The following is a 22,260-nucleotide window of genomic DNA, read 5'->3' as shown; positions in this document are numbered from 1 at the left end:
AAATGCCTGAAATTTGACAATGATTAAAGAGGATGCCATCAAGCGCTGAAGATTGAAAAATCAGACATGGCAAGAACTCTGAAGGATTTATACAAGAATGTCACCACAAAAAAGTACATTGTCAAATGAAAATTTTATTGGAGATTCAAATAAAAGCAAATTAATTGCTTTAGAGCAGCTACTGAAAAACATTTCATCATTCCACAACACCAATACATACCGCTGAAAGTTTGCTGTTGGCTCTGCAAATTTATATCTCACCATAAATGATGCCATTATATCTGCTAGTTTTTCTGGAACATCTTCATGCACAGCATGGCCACACTGTCCCAAAACTTGCAACTGGAATTTACCTGCACATGAGAAGCAATATTCAAAACAAAATAAAATAGGTAAACATATTATAAACCAACTATATTCACAAAATAAAGAGTATTTCTATCTCTCATTAGAAACACTCAAGACAACAATTCCACAGAATTTGAGTGAGATGTTAGTAGTTGTGTAACATAGCAAGTTTATCTCCCAAAAACATGCAATACACATGCACAATATCACAATGATAGCTGCCCTCTAAATATTAGCATTCCTAACATATTCGATACAGAAAATTAAGTAAAAGTTGCATGGATATTTATTTTTATTAGGGGATATACAGGGTTTATTACAACAGTTCAAAACAACTAATGCTCTCTACAGTTTTCAGCAAAATGGTAACACATATTATCCAGGCTCAAAACTTGTTTGAACACATTACCTTGCATTTGCCCAACCATGAGCTCTTTGTCCAGCCTATCTATTCCAGCCAACAATAACATTTTTGGCACTGGACAATTCAAAAAAATGTTAGACAGTCCTTTGAACCATCCAGACCAATATTTCTCTGTCTTTGCTAGGTCTATTCGCCACGTATATTTGTCAGCTGTTCTACTGCGTTTCTTTTCCTGGAAAATTATAAGATTTTCAGTAGTAAATGCAAATTACACAAGGTTTCAGTAATATTCCTGGTACGCAAAAGCCTTAAATACAAAATAAAACATAGCATCTGCATAGGGTGGTTTTTGATTTTCACTAGGGTAACAAAAAAGTTATGTTAATCATTGGGGAATAACTTAACTGAAAAAACTGATCGTTCCTTCAGGTACTGATTCAACCTCTCTTACAGAAGGAGAGATGTGCAGGGAGACTGGAGAATAAAATAGGAAGAAGAGAGCCAAACAGGGGGAATGAAGGGAAGAATGCAATAGAACTATGTGCTACCTTTGGGGCAACAAGGACATATTACCCCAGAAAGTACACAACCGTCTCCACATGATCAATTTTGAATTTACATGTCCATTACAAAGAACAGTACAAACCCTTCTGCAATGAGGTTTGTGGAGGGGGAGGGGGGGACAAGGGGTCATCTGAAATGAAATCTGGATAACTTGTGTTTGGTTTCCTACATTGACAAATGTAGGAATTGTGTGACACGTGACGACTGTAGTAGAGGAGGATCACGTCACTGGTATGCATGTCCACGTGTTCAGCAGGGAGATGGATCAATCATGTTTTGAGCCACGTACAGATGTCTGACACAGCTTACTGCAATTTACGTAATTTCAGTTGTGCACTACCAGGAGAGTATCCTCCAACATACTGTCGATTCCCTATAACGAACGTTTCGGCAAAGGATTTGCAAATCAAGATGATAATGAATGAAAAGATCAGATCTGTACCCAAACTCTTGGAGGCAATAATCGACTGAATGGAGAGGACTGCTGCATCTACAGACTTGAACCAGAGCACATGTGGGGTCAGTTGAAACTTGCAAAACATCATCACAGGAACCTGATTCACACACCAGAATACCTCTCGAGGGCTGATACCATCTTGAGCAACTTATAGACAATATGCCCTGGGAGGATTTCACACCTGTGTAAAAATGCTCACTTCCGAGTAAACTGTCTTTATTTAAGCTATTGTTTCGTTTTTATTTCATTACAATATTTTTCCGTCTCACAAAGCTTACTATTTCATTTCCCACTCTCCTTGAATGTAAGCCCACATGTTTGCAGATATCCAGCTGGTGCTAAACTTTTAATGAGCAGTTTATACACGATTTTGAGTAATATTTCTCTCGTATTATAGAATTTTTGGGTCAAGATTTCTTAAAACCAAACGTGTGAACAGTGTCATAGCTTTAAGTAACAATATTCGCATCTGACCCTCCAAAGTACACCTGTATCATAAATGACCATGCTGCTGTTGGGAACTTGTACTTTGTAGCCTGGTGATCAACATCATTAGTAATGTACCTTATATGCAATTTGCACGAAAGCAATTAGCAGCTTATCATATTCAGCAGATACACTGGATGCTTCATTTGTCTTGTAGGTTCCAGTGCCAAGTCCAAATGTTTATTGTGTGTGGTATTTCAGATTTTCAAATAAGATGCTGAAACTTGTATGGTGCTACAACTAAGCAAATCCTTTTAAAATTGTAACATGCAAAACCTGTCTGCATCAGAGTGTTTGTCATAGAAGAATTTGGGATGTTTAGCTCCTTCAGCGTTCTTATTTTAATGCTCCCTGAATGTCAAAATCATGAGTTTCTCATGAATTTTTAGCCTCATTAGCTTCTCAAGCTGCTGAAAGTTACAAACAAAAATTCTGCTGTCTAACTATCTCAGCCTCAACCTATGGGAACATATGGTCCCCACACTCTCCACCCGACAGTTTCCACCCCCTCTGTCCTATCACCTCCTTTCCATTCTTTTCTCCCACCCTCTAACAGTGCACCCACCCATTTTCCCCACTTCTTTCCTTTTTTAATTCATTTTCCCCACAACCTGCTGACACTATGCCTGTTGGCATTCTAGTCACTCCGCCAGATAATGCTCCTCTCTTCGCCCACCTGTATATTTCCCTCTCTTCCCCACCCTCTCCAAATTGCCGCTTCCACCCCAAGTGGTAGACATGACTGCCAACTCCGGCAGCTCAGGGCCAGAATGCAGCTGAGTGAGGCCTGCTTGCTTGCGTGAATGAATGGTGTGTGTCTCTTTTTCCGATGAAAGCTGAGGCTGAAAGCTTATGTGTAAGTGTCTTAATTGTACCTGTCTGTGACTTAGTGTGTTCTCTTTAAGGTAAGTAGCCCTCTATCTTTTCCTACATTGTTGATAATCATCAAAGTAACATATACAGCTGACAAGTCACAGTGAAATGGAAGATAACTAGGTGTTGTGAATTGGACTAGTAACTGTTGATCAAATATGTAAATATTATGGATTGCTGTGGTGAAAAAAGTTACAACTGGTATGTTCCTGAAGAATGCTTTACTAAGGGAAATAGTCCAAGAGCTGTAAAATAAACTGTTCTTGGTACGGAATATGGTTATATTACCTGCGAAAATTCATCTTACAGTAAAAATTAACAATGTAGTTTATTTCATATGTGAGACATACTGATAAATCAAATACTCTGAAGATCCATCAAAGTGATGTGGTTCCTGCTTGGTGCTCCAATTTAAGCATGTCACATACTAGAAGGCTTACACTGCCTATGTTCTGTGAAACTTTAGTCCTGTGCAGTTTTTGGATTACATTTCTTGGGCATTTTATATCTGTCTTTAAAATTATTCTCTCAGAGAAATTCCTTTTCGTGCGAATACCTTTGACAATGCATATACAAAATACTTTCACAGCCATTGACACACCTGGGGATCTTAATTTGGATAGGACATGCATTTGTGATACCAAGGAAGTGGAAATGGAAAAAAATTCTGGGCAGTTACTTTCAGCTTTTCCTGTCAATTTTATATCATATTTCCAAGATGTCTGTCTACTTCACGAACATATCCCACTTATTTCTTATTGTCTATGTAAGTTGTGCAACTGGAACATTGTCATTGGTTCCACCCATACTTCTGTGTAACACTGCTGTTTCTCCTTTTGGACATCAGAAGTTCAGAAGATACAAAGCACTTTTCTGTCCCACATTTGAAAGCTGTGAGGGCAATAAAATATTCCCTTTCAAACTGAATCATTTCTGACACACAATTTTCTGTAAAGCCTTTTCTGCTGTTCTTTACTCTTCTTACACACACATAAATTTGACACTGTAAAAGAGATGTGAAGTAATTTTCAAAGTACAGCTCATAATAATTCCCTTAGGTGTACGTGAAAGACCTTTTTTTTTATACGACCTTACATCCCTCTGTGTGGTTCTCACTTTACATTGTGCATCTGAAATATAGCAACATATCACAGAAATTAACCTAGACTGTGTTACCTCATTCTGTTTTGGATAAACATAGACTTTCCTGGAATATACAACTAACATAAAGCTGGTTTGCAGCCAGTAGTAGTATTTAGATACTGAGAAGTTCTGGTGAATGTCAAACAAATCATCTTCTGGTGGTGTTGAGACACTGCAGCTCTTCCTACACTTCTAATACTCTACTGGCAGTGGGGAGCACCCCCTCCACTTAGTTAAATCTTGTGTACGTTGTGGGCAGGTTGAGGTGGTGTGAGGGCGAATTGAGGTGGGGTGGGGAGCCAAGAGAGAGACATTTTAACCTTTGCATGGGCATTTTTGATCTGTCTCATGTGCTGTCCACTGTTGGATGTGCTCTATGCATATAGCCTCCAACAAGGAATTTCACATCTGACTTAGCTGATAACTTTTGCCACCATTAACAAAACTCTCTTCTTCCACTGGCAGTAATCTCAGGATGGGACTTGGCCTCCTCAATAAAACAAAATTCTCAAGGATCCTTATTTACATGGGTTTCCCCATAATAATACCTCCCCAGCAGCAGTTTGCTCAACACAGCAACTTTGTGTTCTCAAAATCTTCTGTCTCCTATGCTACTACACCATGAATCTATCTTTGATGTAGAGGAAGATGTGCTTGGGTGCAAGGCAGGCAGTTTGAGGTACTGCTGAGCTGACAAATCTCTATCATAGTCTTTGATTAGTATTTTGGGACTATTTCCTGATGCCCATTTCTTCATACACAAAATGCTACATTATCCTTCTGGACAACAAGCACTAAAGTACTATATAATACACACCAGCGTCATTACAAATTTTCCTATTTATCACCACACACATCCGAATAGATCATTTTCAACACCAAGAGGCAAGTGCTGCTGCCTAATAATGTGGAGGTTAGAGGTTCAGTTCTGTCACTGATATTCCCCCCCCCCCCCCCCCCCCCCCCCTTTCAGATAAGTTGTGAAAGTGGCATCAAATGGTGATACCTGCATTAAGATGAGAATGACAAGGGCCTGTTAATTTCCTCCTGCACATCTTTGCTTGATTATTGTATACTTATTACAACTCTCATGTCCCCAACAGTCGTAGATATTATTGCTCCAGTAAAGTACATACCTAACCTTGTTGACAAGTACATTGTATGGCTGTGCTATAACCACAAGTTAAACACAGGGTGTTCACCAATGAAAAGCCGAACTACTTTTGATATGAAAAATATGTTCTACAAATATAACACAATTCGCACCACAAGTCACTGAGGATATGTCTGTGTACCATGAAAAACTTTCAAAGTAAGACAATTAAAAAGTGTAATTCCCTAAAAGTGCTCAAACTTTTAGGCATCAGCAGTGATGCGAACTGCTGACAATTACTCTGAAACCACAATCTTAATGCGATCACACACACACAACTGCATGTTTGACATGCGCGCATTGGCAATGTGCTTGCACAAGAATGCACAAATTCCTCGCACTTTCAGTTCGTTCAACTATACTTGTACAAGCACCAGTTTGTTTACCAAAAAATGTCAAGCTCAGATGACGATGTGCTGGTTTTGGCAGCCTTTTTGCTTGTGTTACAGGAAAAAATGGAAATGTGTTATTTGGAGTAAAGATAGAAAATATTATTCCCATGTTAACTATTCAAGATAGACACATTATAGAAACTGTCTCACAGTACTGCTGTTTTTCCTTCTCTTTTTCTCCATGTAATATTGTATTATTTGACTTGTCCTACATTACAGAACAACCTCTGTACACAATGTAATTTAACAGGACCAATTAAAAATTAAACCAAATCAAATCACTGACGAATGCTTGCATAAGCTTTCCTATTATTCGTACACATGCTCAAGCACCCATATGCTTGAACACTTGCACAAGCATGCATAACTGACTTTTGATCATGCATCAAGTTGCCTGTACAATCATGATACTTGTAAAAATTTATCCTACACATGCTCAAGTATGTTTGGCCAAGCATGCTTGTGCATGCATGCTTGTCAAGCACGCAGTTACGTGTGTGGGCACTTCTAGATATTATTTCCCGGTTCCAATGAAATCCAGCAATTTATCATCAATCTTGTAATCAAACAGCAATGGGCTTTCCCCACCTATTTATGCATAATATGTTAAATCTGTTTACACCGAGAGTAACACAAGTAATGGGCAAGGTGAACTCTAGATTGCGGTTTATTGGTAGAATCCTGAAGCGATGCAGTCCTTCAACAAAGGAAATTGCTTACAACACATTAGTTCGTGCAGTTTTGGTGTATTGTTTGTCTGTATGGGACCCTTACCAGTTGGGTCTCATTCAAGAGATTGAGAAGGTCCAAAGAAGAGCAGCAAGATTTGACTGGTACATTTAGCCACCACAAGAGCGTTACAAATCTCATAGGAAGTCTGAAGTGTTACACACCAGCAGATAGAAGACGCGCTAAACAGAACAGGCTGCTCACTAAATTCTGATATCCGATCTTCGTCGAGGATGAAGAGCATATATTATTACCAGCAACTTTCAAATCGCACAATGATCACCATTCAAAGATAAGGGAAATTAGAGCTTGTACTGAGGTATTCAGACAGTCATTTTTCCCTCGCACAATCTGTGAGGGAACAGGGGTGGGGATATGACTTTGGCACGAATTGTGCCCTCCGCCACACACCGCTTGGTAGCTGGCGGAATATATATGTAGATGTAACTGCCTGTACCAGTGCCAAGCAGTGAATGCTGACAAAGGCTGAGTAGAGCAATATGGTTCTTCACCCTACTGAATAACCACGTGTACATCTAATTCTTTACAGACGAATGGAAAAACTAGTAGAAGCCAACCTCGGGGAAGATCAGTTTGGATTCCGTAGAAACACTGGAACACGTGAGGCAATACTGACCTTACGACTTATCTTAGAAAATAGATTAAGGAAAGGCAAACCTACGTTTCTAGCATTTGTAGACTTAGAGAAAGCTTTTGACAATGTTGACTGGAATACTCTCTTTCAAATTCTAAAGGTGGCAGGGGTAAAATACAGGGAGCGAAAGGCTATTTACAATTTGTACAGAAACCAGATGGCAGTTATAAGAGTCGAGGGACATGAAAGGGAAGCAGTGGTTGGGAAGAGAGTAAGACAGGGTTGTAGCCTCTCCCCGATGTTGTTCAATCTGTATATTGAGCAAGCAGTAAAGGAAACAAAAGAAAAATTCGGAGTAGGTATTAAAATTCATGGAGAAGAAATAAAAACTTTGAGGTTCGCCGATGACATTGTAATTCTGTCAGAGACAGCAAAGGACTTGGAAGAGCAGTTGAATGGAATGGACAGTGTCTTGAAAGGAGGATATAAGATGAACATCAACAAAAGCAAAACAAGGATAATGGAATGTAGTCGAATTAAGTCGGGTGATGCTGAGGGAATTAGATTAGGAAATGAGGCACTTAAAGTAGTAAAGGAGTTTTGCTATTTGGGGAACAAAATAACTGATGATGGTCAAAGTAGAGAGGATATAAAATGTAGGCTGGCAATGGCAAGGAAAGCGTTTCTGAAGAACAGAAATTTGTTAACATCGAGTATAGATTTAAGTGTCAGGAAGTCATTTCTGAAAGTATTCGTACGGAGTGTAGCCATGTATGGAAGTGAAACATGGACGATAAATAGTTTGGACAAGAAGAGGATAGAAGCTTTCGAAATATGGTGCTACAGAAGAATGCTGAAGATTAGATGGGTAGATCACATAACTAATGAGGAAGTATTGAGTAGGATTGGGGAGAAGAGAAATTTGTGGCACAACTTGACCAGAAGAAGGGATCGGTTGGTAGGACATGTTCTGAGGCATCAAGGTATCACCAATTTAGTATTGGAGGGCAGCGTGGAGGGTAAAAATCGTAGAGGGAGACCAAGAGATGAATACACTAAGCAGATTCAGAAGGATGTAGGTTGCAGTAGGTACTGGGAGATGAAAAAGCTTGCACAGGATAGAGTAGCATGGAGAGCTGCATCAAACCATTCTCAGGATTGAAGACCAGAACAACAACAACAACATCTAATTACTTTGTGTGACTGCACTGTTCTTAATTATTAATTCTACATCATAGGTTGTCAGATTTCAGTGCAGTCATTATAAATATGGTGCCATATACACACACTATATATGGGTCATTTCTTTTGTTATGGTTTTAATACTTTGCTGGTCATACATACATATCAAAACTGGAGTTTTTTAGTTTAATGGAATTAATATGTAACCAATTTCGAAGTAAATATAGGTAGTTCGATATTGCATTATGTACAATTACAACAAAGATAGTATACTGCATTCATAGGTCTGAGGATGGTGTAATGCAACACTAAAATGGACATACAGACATGTTCCGCTAGCCTCAAAAACCAATCCCCATGTTAACACCACATGTAACATGCCAGGCTACATATACACTTTGCTTAGTGAGTAACCACTTTCTGTGGTTGGTTGGTTGGCTGTGGTGGTGGTGGTGGTTTGTGGGGCACTCAACATCGTGGTCATCAGCGCCCGAACGAGTTCCAATCTTTCCATTTCCAGTCTCGCCACTATCCGAATGAGGATCTGATGATGAGGACAACACATACACCCAGTCCCCGGGTGGAGAAAATCACAGACCCACCTGGGAATCAAACCCAGGGCCCCATGATCCAGAGGCAGCAACACTAGTCACTAGATCATGAGGTGCAGATGCTTTCTGTGGGTAGTGCTCATTTGACCTATTAACACTTTCAAGATGAATGACATAGCTCTTACGATGCACAGGTTTACTCCAAAAAGGATAATTTATGTAGGAGCTAAATTTGCAGTTTCTCAGCTTCATATGTGAATCCCAAAATTTGTTTTATGTCTCCTCTGCATGAAGGGATTCTTTAACACTTGTGTGACCATAAAAAAATGCTATTGGCAGCCTGTGTCACTTGTCTTAGTGGGAAAGGAATGCTGCTTGCTTTGTTTTGTTTCACCTAGCTGCCATATGCAGTGTCTCCCAATGTTACACACACAGCAAAGGACTTCCAATGTTGTCTGTGTTGCCAGTTTACACTACATGTTTGTCTTCAAGATGAACTTATGTGATGATAGAGTTTCTGTTGAACAACAGTGACTCTGGGCTTGATGAACAAATTTCTAGTTTTGAATGCAGTGATGGTAAGCTACTTGTTTCACCACATTTTTCCGTAAGTGTACATATTGTCTACCGTACACAAGAAAGTGAATTTTTGTGATTTATTATATAGAAGAAGGAGGCATTTCTATGAGTCCAGGAGCCCTCATGGTGAAGCTGCTGCTGTTGATGCTGCTTCAGAGATCCCTCATCTCAAAATATCAATCTGCGTCTTTCAACTGTGCACTGAAGAGGTAACACTACTACACCACAGCTTCAAGGTTTTGGAGAATCAATTGGAATTCAAACTTAGATTGACAAGAACTCTACAGTGTTTGATTGCTTCACCTACTTTTTCGGCAAAGAACTGCTGAAGAAGGTAATACGAGAGAGAAACCGCTGTGCTAGAACAACTACTGACAAGTTAAATGTAACATGGAACCTGGAGCCACACACAGTTTGGCATTAGTGGAGTCACTTGAAACTCAGTGAACTGTGCAAGTTTTTTGTTGTGGTTTTACATATGTGACTTGTTAGAAAACAGAAATTGACTATTAGTCTACAAATTCTGTACTGTAGACCCCCTTTATAGGAAAGGATTTGCCACAAGATCGCCCAGAATGCTTCAGAAGTTTTCACACTAAACCAAATATAACTATACAATTTTAGACAAAAAAATACATTTTCAAACAGTCTTATTTTTAATACCAACAAATTATAATCTTATCTCCATTTAGGAAATAATGTCAGAAAAAAATTTTGTTGTTGTGAAAATAACACATTTTTATTTAGATATAAAATATTTGTCATACATGTACATTTATGTTTCTTTGCAGCATTTCACAGAAACAAAATCTGTCTTCCAAATGCAACAAACTAATCTTAATTCTGTGCAATAGAACCTCCTACATAAAATTCAGAAAAATTGTGGAAATGTGCAGTATCAGCCACTTAAATGACACCCTAGCTGCCCAGCCCTCAAAGTGTTAAGGGGAATGATTTTCTATTTGATGAAATAGGTGACGTAATCCACATCAAAGCTAGGCACAGAAACTTCTGAGATTCTAGTTTACCACCTCAATCAGCTCCAAACTAAAGGATTACAAGCAGTTCTGTGAATTATGTTGTAAATCAAGAATTGTGCTTCCACCCCTCGTACAAGACTAGCAGTACACGTAACTCAACTTGGTGTGATGTGGGCCTCAATCTACATACAGCCAGTCACAACCAGTGTGTTCAATGGCTACTGGCAGAGCCTCCTCTCTACCTACGTTTAAATATGAAATGTGGACAGACAGATTCCACTTGTTTAAAATGTAACACACATTTTAGAGGAGGCACATGCCATCATCAAGGATAACAGTAACAATCATTTAAGAAATAAAATTCCTACCTGAAAAATAAGAAAAGAAGAAACTGCCCAGTGGTTCAAAAACAAAATATTCAAATTTCTGGAAACTATACAAAAGTGGAGATGTTTGGGGAAGTTAAGCACCATATGCAATTTCAATACAGTAGTGGAAAGTCCTCTGTGGAATAAAAATACAAACAATTTCTAAGAATTCTGAATGTTCAATAGAAAAGTCTAGATAGTAAACTGTAAAAATAAAAATTAATGCATCCAGTTAAGAAAGTAGGAAAGGAAAAAAGAATCTAACATAGTTCTTGGGGCTCAGATCATCTGGAATCAACAGGGTAATTTGAAGGACTTATTCAAAGATAATTAAGTACCACTAATATGACAGGGAGGGGGGGGGGGGGGGGGGGGAGACAGAAAGTTGAAGATCACTAACAATATGACAGTTCAAAACTAGTACCAAATTGTCACAGAAGATAATTCCGAGCTTTGATGAAGTATGTTGGTGATTGTACTGTGATGAGCAAAACAACATGGCATATTTGGACAATACATGAACATAGTTAATCTGAAGCTGACACTGATCGACAGTGATGGCCACGAACACACAAATAACAACAAATTTGGAACTGTCCTACTGTATCATGATGTTGAGGAAGCCAAATGGGGTGGACATGGAGTTATAGAAAGACTTCATCATAAATTATTAAAATATAACCATTCAAAGTAGTAAGAGTCCAAACGAATACATAAAGATTACAAAAAAGGTGAGATGTCAGAACCATGGAGAGAGCTGTATTTGACAAGTTGGAATGTGAGAGCCAAAGAATTGTACAGAAAATGAAGAGAGAAATAATCAAAATATGTGCAGAAGCTTCAGCAGGTGACAGCTTGGCAACCAACAAAGCTCAGAGGTAGGAGCTTAGGCATGGCACTGCTGAGAGACCAGATTTGTGGACAGGATGGTGGTCAGTCTGGTCTGACACGTGGACAACCAGGCTGGCAACTTAACACAATTTAAAGACCCACAGTATAATACAGTTAAATGCAGGGTGTTACAAAAAGGTACGGCCAAACTTTCAGGAAACATTCCTCACACACAAAGAAAGAAAATATGTTATGTGGACATGTGTCTGGAAATGCTTACTTTCCATGTTAGAGCTCATTTTATTACTTCTCTTCAAATCACTTTAATCATGGAATGGAAACACACAGCAACAGAACGTACCAGCATGACTTCAAACACTTTGTTACAGGAAATGTTCAAAATGTCTTCCGTTACATGCAACCACCCTCCGTCGCATGGAATCCCTGATGCGCTGATGCAGCCCTGGAGAATGGAGTATTGTATCACAGCCGTCCACAATACGAGCACGAAGAGTCTCTACATTTGGTACCGGGGTTGCATAGGCAAGAGCTATCAAATGCACCCATAAATGACAGTCAAGAGGGTTGAGGTCAGGAGAGCGTGGAGGCCATGGAATTAGTCCGCCTCTACCAATCCATCAGTCACCGAATCTGTAGTTGAGAAGCGTACGAACACTTCGACTGAAATGTGCAGGACCTACATCGTGCATAAACCACATGTTGTGTCGTACTTGTAAAGGCACATGTTCTAGCAGCACAGGTAGAGTATCCCGTATGAAATCATGATAACATGCTCCATTGAGCGTAGGTGGAAGAACATGGGGCCCAATCAAGACATCACCAACAATGCCTGCCCAAACGTTCACAGAAAATCTGTGTTGATGATGTGATTGCACAATTGCGTGCGGATTCTCGTCAGCCCACTCATGTTGATTGTGAAAATTTACAATTTGATCACGTTGGAATGAAGCCTCATCCGTAAAGAGAACATTTGCACTGAAATGAGGATTGACACATTGTTGGATGAACCATTCGCAGAAGTGTACCAGTGGAGGCCAATCAACTGCTGATAGTGCCTGCACACGCTGTACATGGTACGGAAACAACTGGTTCTCCCATAGCACTCTCCATACAGTGACGTGGTCAATGTTACCTTGTACAGCAGCAACTTCTCTGACGCTGACATTAGGGTTATCGTCAACTGCACGAAGAATTGCCTCGTCCATTGCAGGTGTCCTCGTCGTTCTAGTTCTTCCCCAGTTGCAAGTCATAGGCTGGAATGTTCCGTGCTCCCTAAGACGATAATCAATTGCTCCGAACGTCTTCCTGTCGTGACACCTTCATTCTGGAAATCTGTCTCGATACAAACATACTGCACCACAGCTATTGCCCCGTGCTAATCCATACATCAAATGGGCATCTGCCAACTCCGCATTTGTAAACATTGCACTGACTGCAAAACCACGTTTGTAATGAACACTAACCTGTTGATGCTGCATACTGATGTGCTTGACGCTAGTACTGTAGAGCAATGAGTCGCATGTCAACTCAAGCACCGATGTCGACATTACCTTCCTTCAATTGGTCCAACTGGCGGTGAATCGAGGAAGTACAGTACGTACTGACGAAACTAAAATGAACTCTAACATGGAAATTAAGCGTTTCCGGACACATGTCCACATAACATCTTTTCTTTATTTGTGTGTGAGGAATGTTTCCTGAAAGTTTAGCCGTATCTTTTTGTAACACCCTGTATATCTATGCACCATGTTCACACGTATAGGGCAGCCAAGTTTTTACAGCTTTTCTTATCTGAAGAACATTACATTTCAACTCAGGACAGTTCTTTCTCTGAAAGGACTCAGTGAAGTAAGTAATTACTATGGTAGTAGTAAGTAATTACTATGGTAGTAGTAAGTAATTACTATGGTAGTAGGAAGGTAAAGCATTAACTATGCTGTCATGAAATATTTTACAGTGAATTTCTGCCACACTGTGCCGTCTACACTTAGAAATCAGAGCAATAACTACAGTGATATTTTCGTTCAAATTTCATTTCCCAAAGAGAAAGCAAGAACAGTATGATAACGTTTTAGTACTCATTTACATCCTATTGTGCTAATAAAAGGTGCTCATTGCAGATCGTATTTTCTAGCTGATCTACCCAAACTTTTGATATGTACACCAAGTTACTGTGTTCTTGTAAAGAGGAACCAACCTCTTTGATGAGGTGTGAAATATCCTCAGGTCCAAAAATTAAACAGAGTACTTACACTTCACACCACACTAGGGTGCACCACAGGTGTGGTGAGTAGTACCTTTGCCGTGGTTGGGGGCGTAAATGGACAAAAAAAGAATCCAACAGGAGAGGTATGTGGTGGGCTTTTCTACCCTTTGTTCTCTTCTGCACATGAGAAAAAGTCTTTCCTTCAGCCAACAACTGTGAACAAACGCTGTTGTCACAGTGAACTATTTCAGTTTGATTGCTTCAAAGTATATGAGAGGAGGAGGAGGAGGAGGAGGAGGAGGAGGAGGACTGAAATGGACAACCAGTCTTAAGCCGTATCACATAATTTCTCCTGATTAATATCCTGTCAGCATATGCCTTAAATGAAATCTCTATCTTATCTCAAAAAATATGGAGTTGTTTATGGTGCCAAATATAAGAGGTAATAAATTTTGTTTCCGTGAGGACCCCTAAATGAAAACACAAACAGTTCTAGGCCGTAATGTGAATGTTCTTTATTTGAATCACCCATCTGGTTAATTTCGACCTTAAGTCATTTTCAAAGCACATGTGGTGTAACATATTACATACTGTAATTATCATATTCTTTTACGTTACACACACAAAATCAGACATCGTATTCCATAATTATTTTAGGACTGAATCCATCTAAAAAATGTTACATCATGACATGCACATGTTGGCAACAGTACTCTTAAGTAATTTTTTTATGAAGATAAGAGGGATATCAGTACAGCAAAGCTACTTGATGAAATACTTTCTTTCAAGATCCAGTGAAAGAGATTGTGAAAGAGATTATCAAAGAGCATTGACACAGCTTTCCATTCGGAAATTTTGAAGGTCTCTCTCATTCAAAGTATACATTAAGAGATGCTTATCCAAACATTAAAACAGCTTTGAGGATACTATGACAATTCCTGTGACTGCAGCATCTGGTGAGAGCAATTTCATCAAATTAAAGAAAACAAAAAACTACTTAAGGTGAAGTTAAGATAAAACCAAACCATTAAATTTAGGTATCTTGTTTGCGAAGTACTTCTGAGGACATTCTTCCAAAAGCTGGCTTGAATAACTAGTTAACAACCCACAAGCAACAGAAATCTTATAGACCTTGGAGCTACAAACAGGTCTGACCTTATCAACAGCATCAGTATACAAACAGGGACTGGTGATCATGATATCATTGTAACAATGGTTACTAACAGTAATACATCTATAAAAAAGGCCAGGAGAATGTTTATGATAGAAAAAGCAGATAAGCAGTTGTTAACACCCCACTTAGACAATTAAGGAGCATCATTTAGCTCCAGTGCAATGGATGCAAAGGGATCGTGGGCAATGTTTAAACTGACTGTTAATCACACTATGGAGACACGTGGTTTGATGGCTTAAGGATGGGGAAGGACCTTCCGCGGTTTAATAATCAACTTTAGAAAATGCTGAGGAAACAGAGATAGTTGCACTCTTGGTTTTTTTTTTTATATATATATATATATATATATATATATATATATATATATATTAAAAAAAAAACCACACACACACACACACACACACACACACACAAAATGTCGACAGGTAAAAGTTAGTAGAAATTCGTGTGTAGGTAAGAAGATCAATTCATGATGCATACAACTACAACTTCTACTGTTGCACATTAGTGAAAAATCTTGCTAAGAACCTGAGAAAATTCAGGTCATACATAGTAAAATCAGTAAGCGGGTTGAAGGCTTCTATCCAGCCATTCCTCATTAAGTCTGATGTGGCTGTAGAAGACAGCAAAACGAAAGCTGTAGTTTTAAATTTCACATTTAAGAAATCACTCATGCATGAGGATTGTACAAACATACCATTGTTTGACTGTCACACACACTCTCACCTGGGGGACAAAGAATCTGCATCTGTGCATAAAGAAGCAACTGAAAGAGTTGAAACCAAGTAAGTCACCAGGTGCAGATGGAATCCAAATTCAGATTTACAGAGAGTACTGCGCAGCATTGGTTCCTTTGGACCCTTATTTAGCTTGCATTTATCGCAAACCTCTCACCCAGCCAAAAGCCCCAAGTGAATGGAAAAAAGTGCAGGTGACTCCTGTATATAACAAAGGTAAAAGAACTGACCCACATAATTAAATACCAGTATCCTTAACATCGGTTTGCTGCAGGATTCTTTAACACATTCCAGGTCCTAATGTAACAAATTTCCTTGAGACAAAAAAGGTGTGTGTCCACAAATTAGCACAGATTTAGAAAACATCACTTGTGTCAAACTCAGCTTACCGTTTTCTCACATGATGTCCTACAAACCATGAATGGAGGGCAACAGACAGATTCCATATTCCCAGATTTGCAGGAAGCATTTGACTTGGTGCCACGACTGCAGAATAGAGACAAAGGTCCGAGCATATGGTTTAGGTTCCCTGATGTGTGAATTGCTCAAGGACTTTTTAAGTAATGGAAGCCAGTACACAGTCCTCAAAGAGGAGACAGTGTATCATCAGGACTTCCCCAGGACATCAACATCTACATCTCTATAGCTACATCTACATCTACATGGATACTCTGCAAATCACATTCAAGTGCCTGGCAGAGGGTTCATCGAACCACCTTCACAATTCTCTATTACTCCAATCTCGTATAGCGCGTGGAAAGAATGAACACCTATATCTTTCTGTACGAGCTCTGATTTCCCTTATTTTATCGTGGTGATTGTTCCTCCCTATATAGGTCGGCGTCAACAAAATATTTTCGCATTCGGAGGAGGACTGTGTGACAGAACTATTTTCTTTTTTTCCCTCTACCTGACTGACAGACAGGGTGAGCAGCAATGATCGGCTGTTTGCTGATGACACTGTGGTGTATGGGAAGGTGGTAAATAAACGTCGTGTGGCTAGGGCCTCCCATCAGGTAGACCATTCGCCTGATTCAAGTCTTTCGAGTTGACGCCACTTTGGTGACTTGCGTGTTGATGGGGATGAAATGGTGGTGATAAGGACAACACAACACCCAGTCCCTGAGCGGAGAAAATCTCAGACCCAGCCAGGAATCAAACCCGGGTGTTAGGTATGACATTCCGTCATGCTGACCACTCAGCTACCAGGGGTGAACTGGGAAGGTGGTATCATTGAGTGTCTGTAGGAATATACAAGATGACAGACAAAATTTCTAGTTTGTGTGATAATTGGTAGCTTGCTCCACATCAATAATAATTTAAGGTAATGTGGATAAGCAGAAGAAATAGCCCTTTAACATTCAAATACAGGATTAGCAGGATGCAGCTTGACAGTGTTATAAATATCTAGGCATAGTGGCACAAAGCAAGATGAAAAGGAACAGGCATGTAAGGTTTGTGGTAGGGAAGGTGAATGTTTGACTTCATTTCATTGGGAGAATTTTGGGAAACTGCAGATCACTAATAAAGGAGACAGCATACAGAACGCTAGTACGACTCATTCTTGAGGACTGTTCAAGTATTTGAGATCCCCACAAGGTCAAATTAAAGGAAGGCTCAAAGCAATTCAGAGGCATGCTGCTTGATTTGTTAATGGTAGATACCATAAGCATGCAAGTATTTACAGATATGCTTCATGAACTCAAATGAAAGCATCTGGAGGGAAGACAGCAATCTTTCTGCAAGGCACTATTGTGCAAATTTAGAGAACAGGCATTTGAGGCTGACTGCAGAGCTATTCTACTGTTATTGAATATTGAAATTGCATTTTGTCTTCTTTTTTCCTCAAGCCTGAGGTTTGCATATACTCATAAAATAGCAGTTCAATTCCGGCATAGCGAGCTATGATGAGACTTCAAAAATAACACCAAATCTGGCAAAAATACCGAAATTGGGAAAAAATAACAACAAAACAGGCACATAAAACTTGGGGGGGGGGAAATCAAACTTGGCAATAAACATTTAAACTGTAAAAAGAGAACCAAATCCTGGTCAAAAAGGAACACTGAGATCTGGAGGAAAAAAAAGGAACACTGATATCTGGCCAAAAAGGAGTTCCAAAATCTGACCACAAAATGAAATGATTTTTTCCTGTCCCTAATTATTAACAATTTATGCTATTGTGACCATTCCTGTACCAATCTGAAGGTCATCGCCAATGCTGTTCAACAAGATACACAAAGTTACCATCAGCACTACCCATAGGTAGAATGCTGCCCTCTATTAGATTGCAAGAGTTTTATTGAAAGTAAAGCACCAGTAGCGATGTATTAGACCATGTCCTATGTAAGCAACAGAAGCAACAAACAGCACACGATTGCTTCGAAAGACAAAACACAACCACAGGTATAGTTATGGAAATTTCCTAGGTGAGTAATGTCCTTAGAGCTGCCTGTCCCTTGCTACAACTTGTGATGTTTGGATTCAAATGTGTCTGAATGTTGTTGCCACAGCATGTGTGGCAGTGACAGTGACAGCTACTAGTCTTTTCAGCAAAACACAGGAGCAGACGTGATGGTTGTTATGAAATTATGAAATACTTACCTGATTTTAAGAAAACTATTCTATGAAAACATTTGATTCTTCTGCATCTTGCAACTTGATATCTTCGCTCAATGGAGGGCTGAATTTCTTTTCATTATTTGTCATAGTTACTGTGCTGCACGAAACTAAAGAAATGACTGCACAAAATTTTTAAGAGTTTCCAGAGATAAAATCACACTGAGTAGACTTTGCATGTAGTTCATTTTAAGCCTTACATTATTGCATATTAAATGCAGCCAACACATCGAAATTGTATTTAAAGTTGAGAGCAGAATGATAGCTCTTTTCATTCTTGAGCTATTGGTTCTTATATCAGATGACGGGTCGCTTGCAGCACACCCGAATGATTTCCTTAGGACCTGCAATCAAGTGACCGTAAAAATCATCGTATTTTATAAATGATTCAAGATATCAAGATGAGGTTTTTGGAAATGACAGCAGACAAAAAGGATGTGTTTTGTTGTATGAGTAACACTCTAAACATTTTGGTCAAATGTTTGAGCGGAGGAAAAACAAGACTTCCTATAAATTACACAAAGAGATTTTGTCCAAATTTTCATAGCCAAACAAAGAGTGAGAAATGGGCAAATGAGGTATCAAAGTGACCAGTGTGAGGTCCAGTATTACAAGAAAATATTTAATTGTTTATAAGTAATTAGGGTAATTAAGGAAAATTTAATTACCGATTTGAGGAAAACTGAAATATTTCATGAACAGCTGCTGCTAGCTATGTAAATGAAGTGTGAAAAAGTTCATCTCTTCAAGGTCTGGCTACCATGTGCATAAAAAGATACACTGGTGCTACATTTAACTGCCCAAAGGGCTTCCTTCAAAATCAAGTGCTAAATTTAGAAATTTTGAGAACAGAAGATACTAGGAAGGCAAATGGGGTGTCAATGAAATCGTGCTTTCTGAATTAAAAATAAATAAATAAATAAAAATAAAAAATGAAAGAAATCTGTTAAATATTTTGTGAAAATGATTTGTCTGAAAAAATAAAACAGATCAGAGACATTTGATGTGCCTTTGCCTCGAAATCATGTACAGAAAATGAGATGCATCAAATATTCGTCTAACCTATTTTCTTACTTTTATTATGTCATTTCACAAAAATTTTCACTTTCTTTTCAAAGATTTGGCACGCTTTACTTACACATACTATTTAGATGAATTGAAACACTTGGCCTTAACAATGATTGCTGATGAATTACGTTACCAACAATAAAATATCAGTAAAATTTCATGCTTGTTCATTGTGTTTTATTAAGAATTTAATGTGTGTGATATATTCTGGGATAGGTGATAAAATATAAGTAGTAGCCAGGATCGAACCTGGAACCTAATAATGATACCAGTTACTACTTTATGATGCAACCGTTACACCATGTATACCTTCAGCAGTAAATCGCTCATTATTACATATTTACCTAGTCACTCTCCCGCACTTACTAGTTGTTGAAAGTTCTTGGTCATGTCACAAACATTCATCTTAATTTATTGACGAGACATCTGAATGTGTGTCTGCTCATCCACTTATAATCAAAGCATTTGTGTGGCAATCTTCACATTTTATGATATAAATTACGAAATTCTCCATGAAGATTCCTCCCTTCATAAATTTCATGCACAGTGCTTCTGTATCACTTTATTTTCCTAAGCAAAGCTAATTTTGCTGCCTTACCCTCAAGCTACAATGTTCTACAGTTTAGAGGTGCCATTTTATAGAAACAGATGGTCAGTTCTAGAAGCCATCTTATAGCAGGAGACTATCATTTGCATGCAGCACACCCAAGCACATCGCCTGATGTTGCCACTTGTTTCTGGAGTGTCGCATATCCAGATGTTCCTTGCTGTAGGGTATGGCCTTAGGGATAGCATGGGAACACCAGAGTGAACATCCATTCTGCTACTAAGGACAATTGCAACCGATGATTGGGTCCAAACCATCAATGCAAATAAGGCTTATCAACCGAGGAAGTTGCTCGACGTGTGCACCAGAGTCAAAGTGATGTGCTGTGGATGGGGTATCAGTCCCGCCTGGAAGGTTGTTTTGAGGACTCACACCACACATACTGTCCACATTTGCAAAGTGCACAAGATGGCAGATATCTACAACTTTTGAGTCAAAGGAACCATGGGCTGAGTGCTCCAGAACTGTATTCAGCATGTGAAGGGTTACAGGATGTTGCAGATTGCACCAAACTATAAGGAGAAGAGTGCATGATGCGAATCTCCACTCTCAACGACATGGCGAGAACCAGATCATCATTACCGATGGGCAAGAAATCTTACAGAATGGATGCACCAGAGTTGGGGTCGAGTGGTGTTGATGCATGTAGCTCTGATATTTGGACAGCGATCATTGCAGACTACGTTTCTGGAGACAACCAGATAATACTGAATGTCTCCCAACACTGTTTCCCATGTGCATCAAGGTGGTGGCAGAGAGATGTTCTGGGGTGCATGAGGCCATGTACAGCTCTACTGATTGTTGAGGGAAACCTCACCACTCTAATGTAGAGGGACGAAATTCTGTAACCAACAACGCAACCATGCTGTCAACATTTTAGTGACAATTTCATCTTGATGGATAATAACTCTCACACTCAAGGTGCTCTTCTCTAGAACACATACTTTCAGCATGCTAGGATCACCACCACAGAGTGGCCTGCCTGTTCCAAAATATGAGACCAATTGAACATGGGTAGGATCAATTGAAACAAGCTGTTTTTGGGTATAGATTTCTAAATCTGCATGGTTAAATGGCAGAAAGGAGATAGTATTGCAGATAGTGGGACGGTAGTGTCTGTGACACCATATAGTGTGTTCCATTCAATATTGTGACTGCACAGCATAGAAAATAGCATCAGTTTTTTCTTCAATTATGTTGCTAAAATTGTTTCTATCATTTCCACCACTGACAATCTAGATACAGTACTTCATAGCCCACTAACTTCAAAACTCTAGTAAGATGAAATGGTGAACAGACTTTACAACCAGGAATTAATATGCAGATAAAGTACCACAATTTTTGTGTGACTTATCAGAATTAAGTTTCACTTCATTTGTAGAGAACAGCTAATTTACAAAGGATCTACCCTTACTTGGACAGAACAGCTTTGTTGTTCCCACGTATCATCTGTATCTGAAGAGTCTTTGGTATGATGAGTTGCATTTGTACCACTACAAGAAGTGTTGTCATTTTCTTCTCCACTTGGTTCTTCTTGGATAACATTCTCGGAAGATAATATCTCAGCAACGAGTGAGTCCTCTGAAGGTTCATACAAATTAAGGTCATTTGTAGCTGCCTTGTTAGTAACACAGCTGTGTATACAAGAGAAAGAACAATAGTTTAATTCATCAATGAAATTATAAGCAATGGCAAAGCAATCAAATCCAAATAAACGTTTAATGACTTGACAGGTAAGATGACAATGCAATAAATTGTGGGAAGTGGAAAATGTAGTAACATTTTCAGAATGTTCACCACCCCAGTAACGGAAATTATAATCAAAGTATGTGAAAACATTAAGATACAAAAGGACCTCAGATCAGACAAGATAGAGACATGTATATAGATTTGATTCCTTGTTTCTAGTCCAATTAGTACAGACACTTATTGCGGTCAATGTTCAAAAAATTACTAGCTAGCACAAAGAAACAGACTAAAAGAATGCTTTTCTAAGCTAGTTCCTGAAAATATTGCAAGCATTTACTAGTAACTGAAAATTATTATGTCCTCAATTCCTGTGAGACCATTAAACATTTCAAGCAACTTTTTAAAACAAATGTAGCACAACTCATTATGTAAGAAAACGATTTGGGTATTTTATCCTTTCAAAAGCAGTCATACGGATGGATGGTTTAAGGCAACATTTCATAAACATTCAACACATTTCATAAACATTCAACACACTCAGATA

The 22,260-nt window shown here is 38.9% G+C and overlaps 1 protein-coding gene across 7 annotated transcripts in view; it reads right to left on the bottom strand.

Moving 5' to 3' along the window:
* The window catches only part of LOC126470166 (protein phosphatase methylesterase 1), a 96,095-nt gene that overhangs the window by 18,780 nt on the left and 55,055 nt on the right, over positions 1 to 22,260 (bottom strand). For 4 of the 7 annotated variants that reach the window (XM_050097803.1, XM_050097802.1, XM_050097801.1 and 1 more), the window contains exons 6-8: positions 21,442 to 21,661; positions 758 to 944; positions 262 to 353 (exon numbers count right to left, since the gene is read on the bottom strand). In XM_050097803.1, coding sequence (XP_049953760.1) covers positions 262 to 353; positions 758 to 944; positions 21,442 to 21,661 — 499 coding nt within the window. Of the gene's footprint in view, positions 1 to 220; positions 354 to 757; positions 945 to 21,441; positions 21,662 to 22,260 lie in introns of all 7 variants that reach the window. The other 3 variants (XM_050097804.1, XM_050097805.1, XM_050097807.1) reach the window with 1 other exon arrangement.

Source organism: Schistocerca serialis, chromosome 3 (genome assembly GCF_023864345.2).
Source record: "Schistocerca serialis cubense isolate TAMUIC-IGC-003099 chromosome 3, iqSchSeri2.2, whole genome shotgun sequence".
Lineage (NCBI taxonomy): Eukaryota > Metazoa > Arthropoda > Insecta > Orthoptera > Acrididae > Schistocerca > Schistocerca serialis.
The sequence above is the reverse complement of the archived record's forward strand: the minus strand, read 5'-3'. Positions and strand labels throughout refer to the sequence as shown.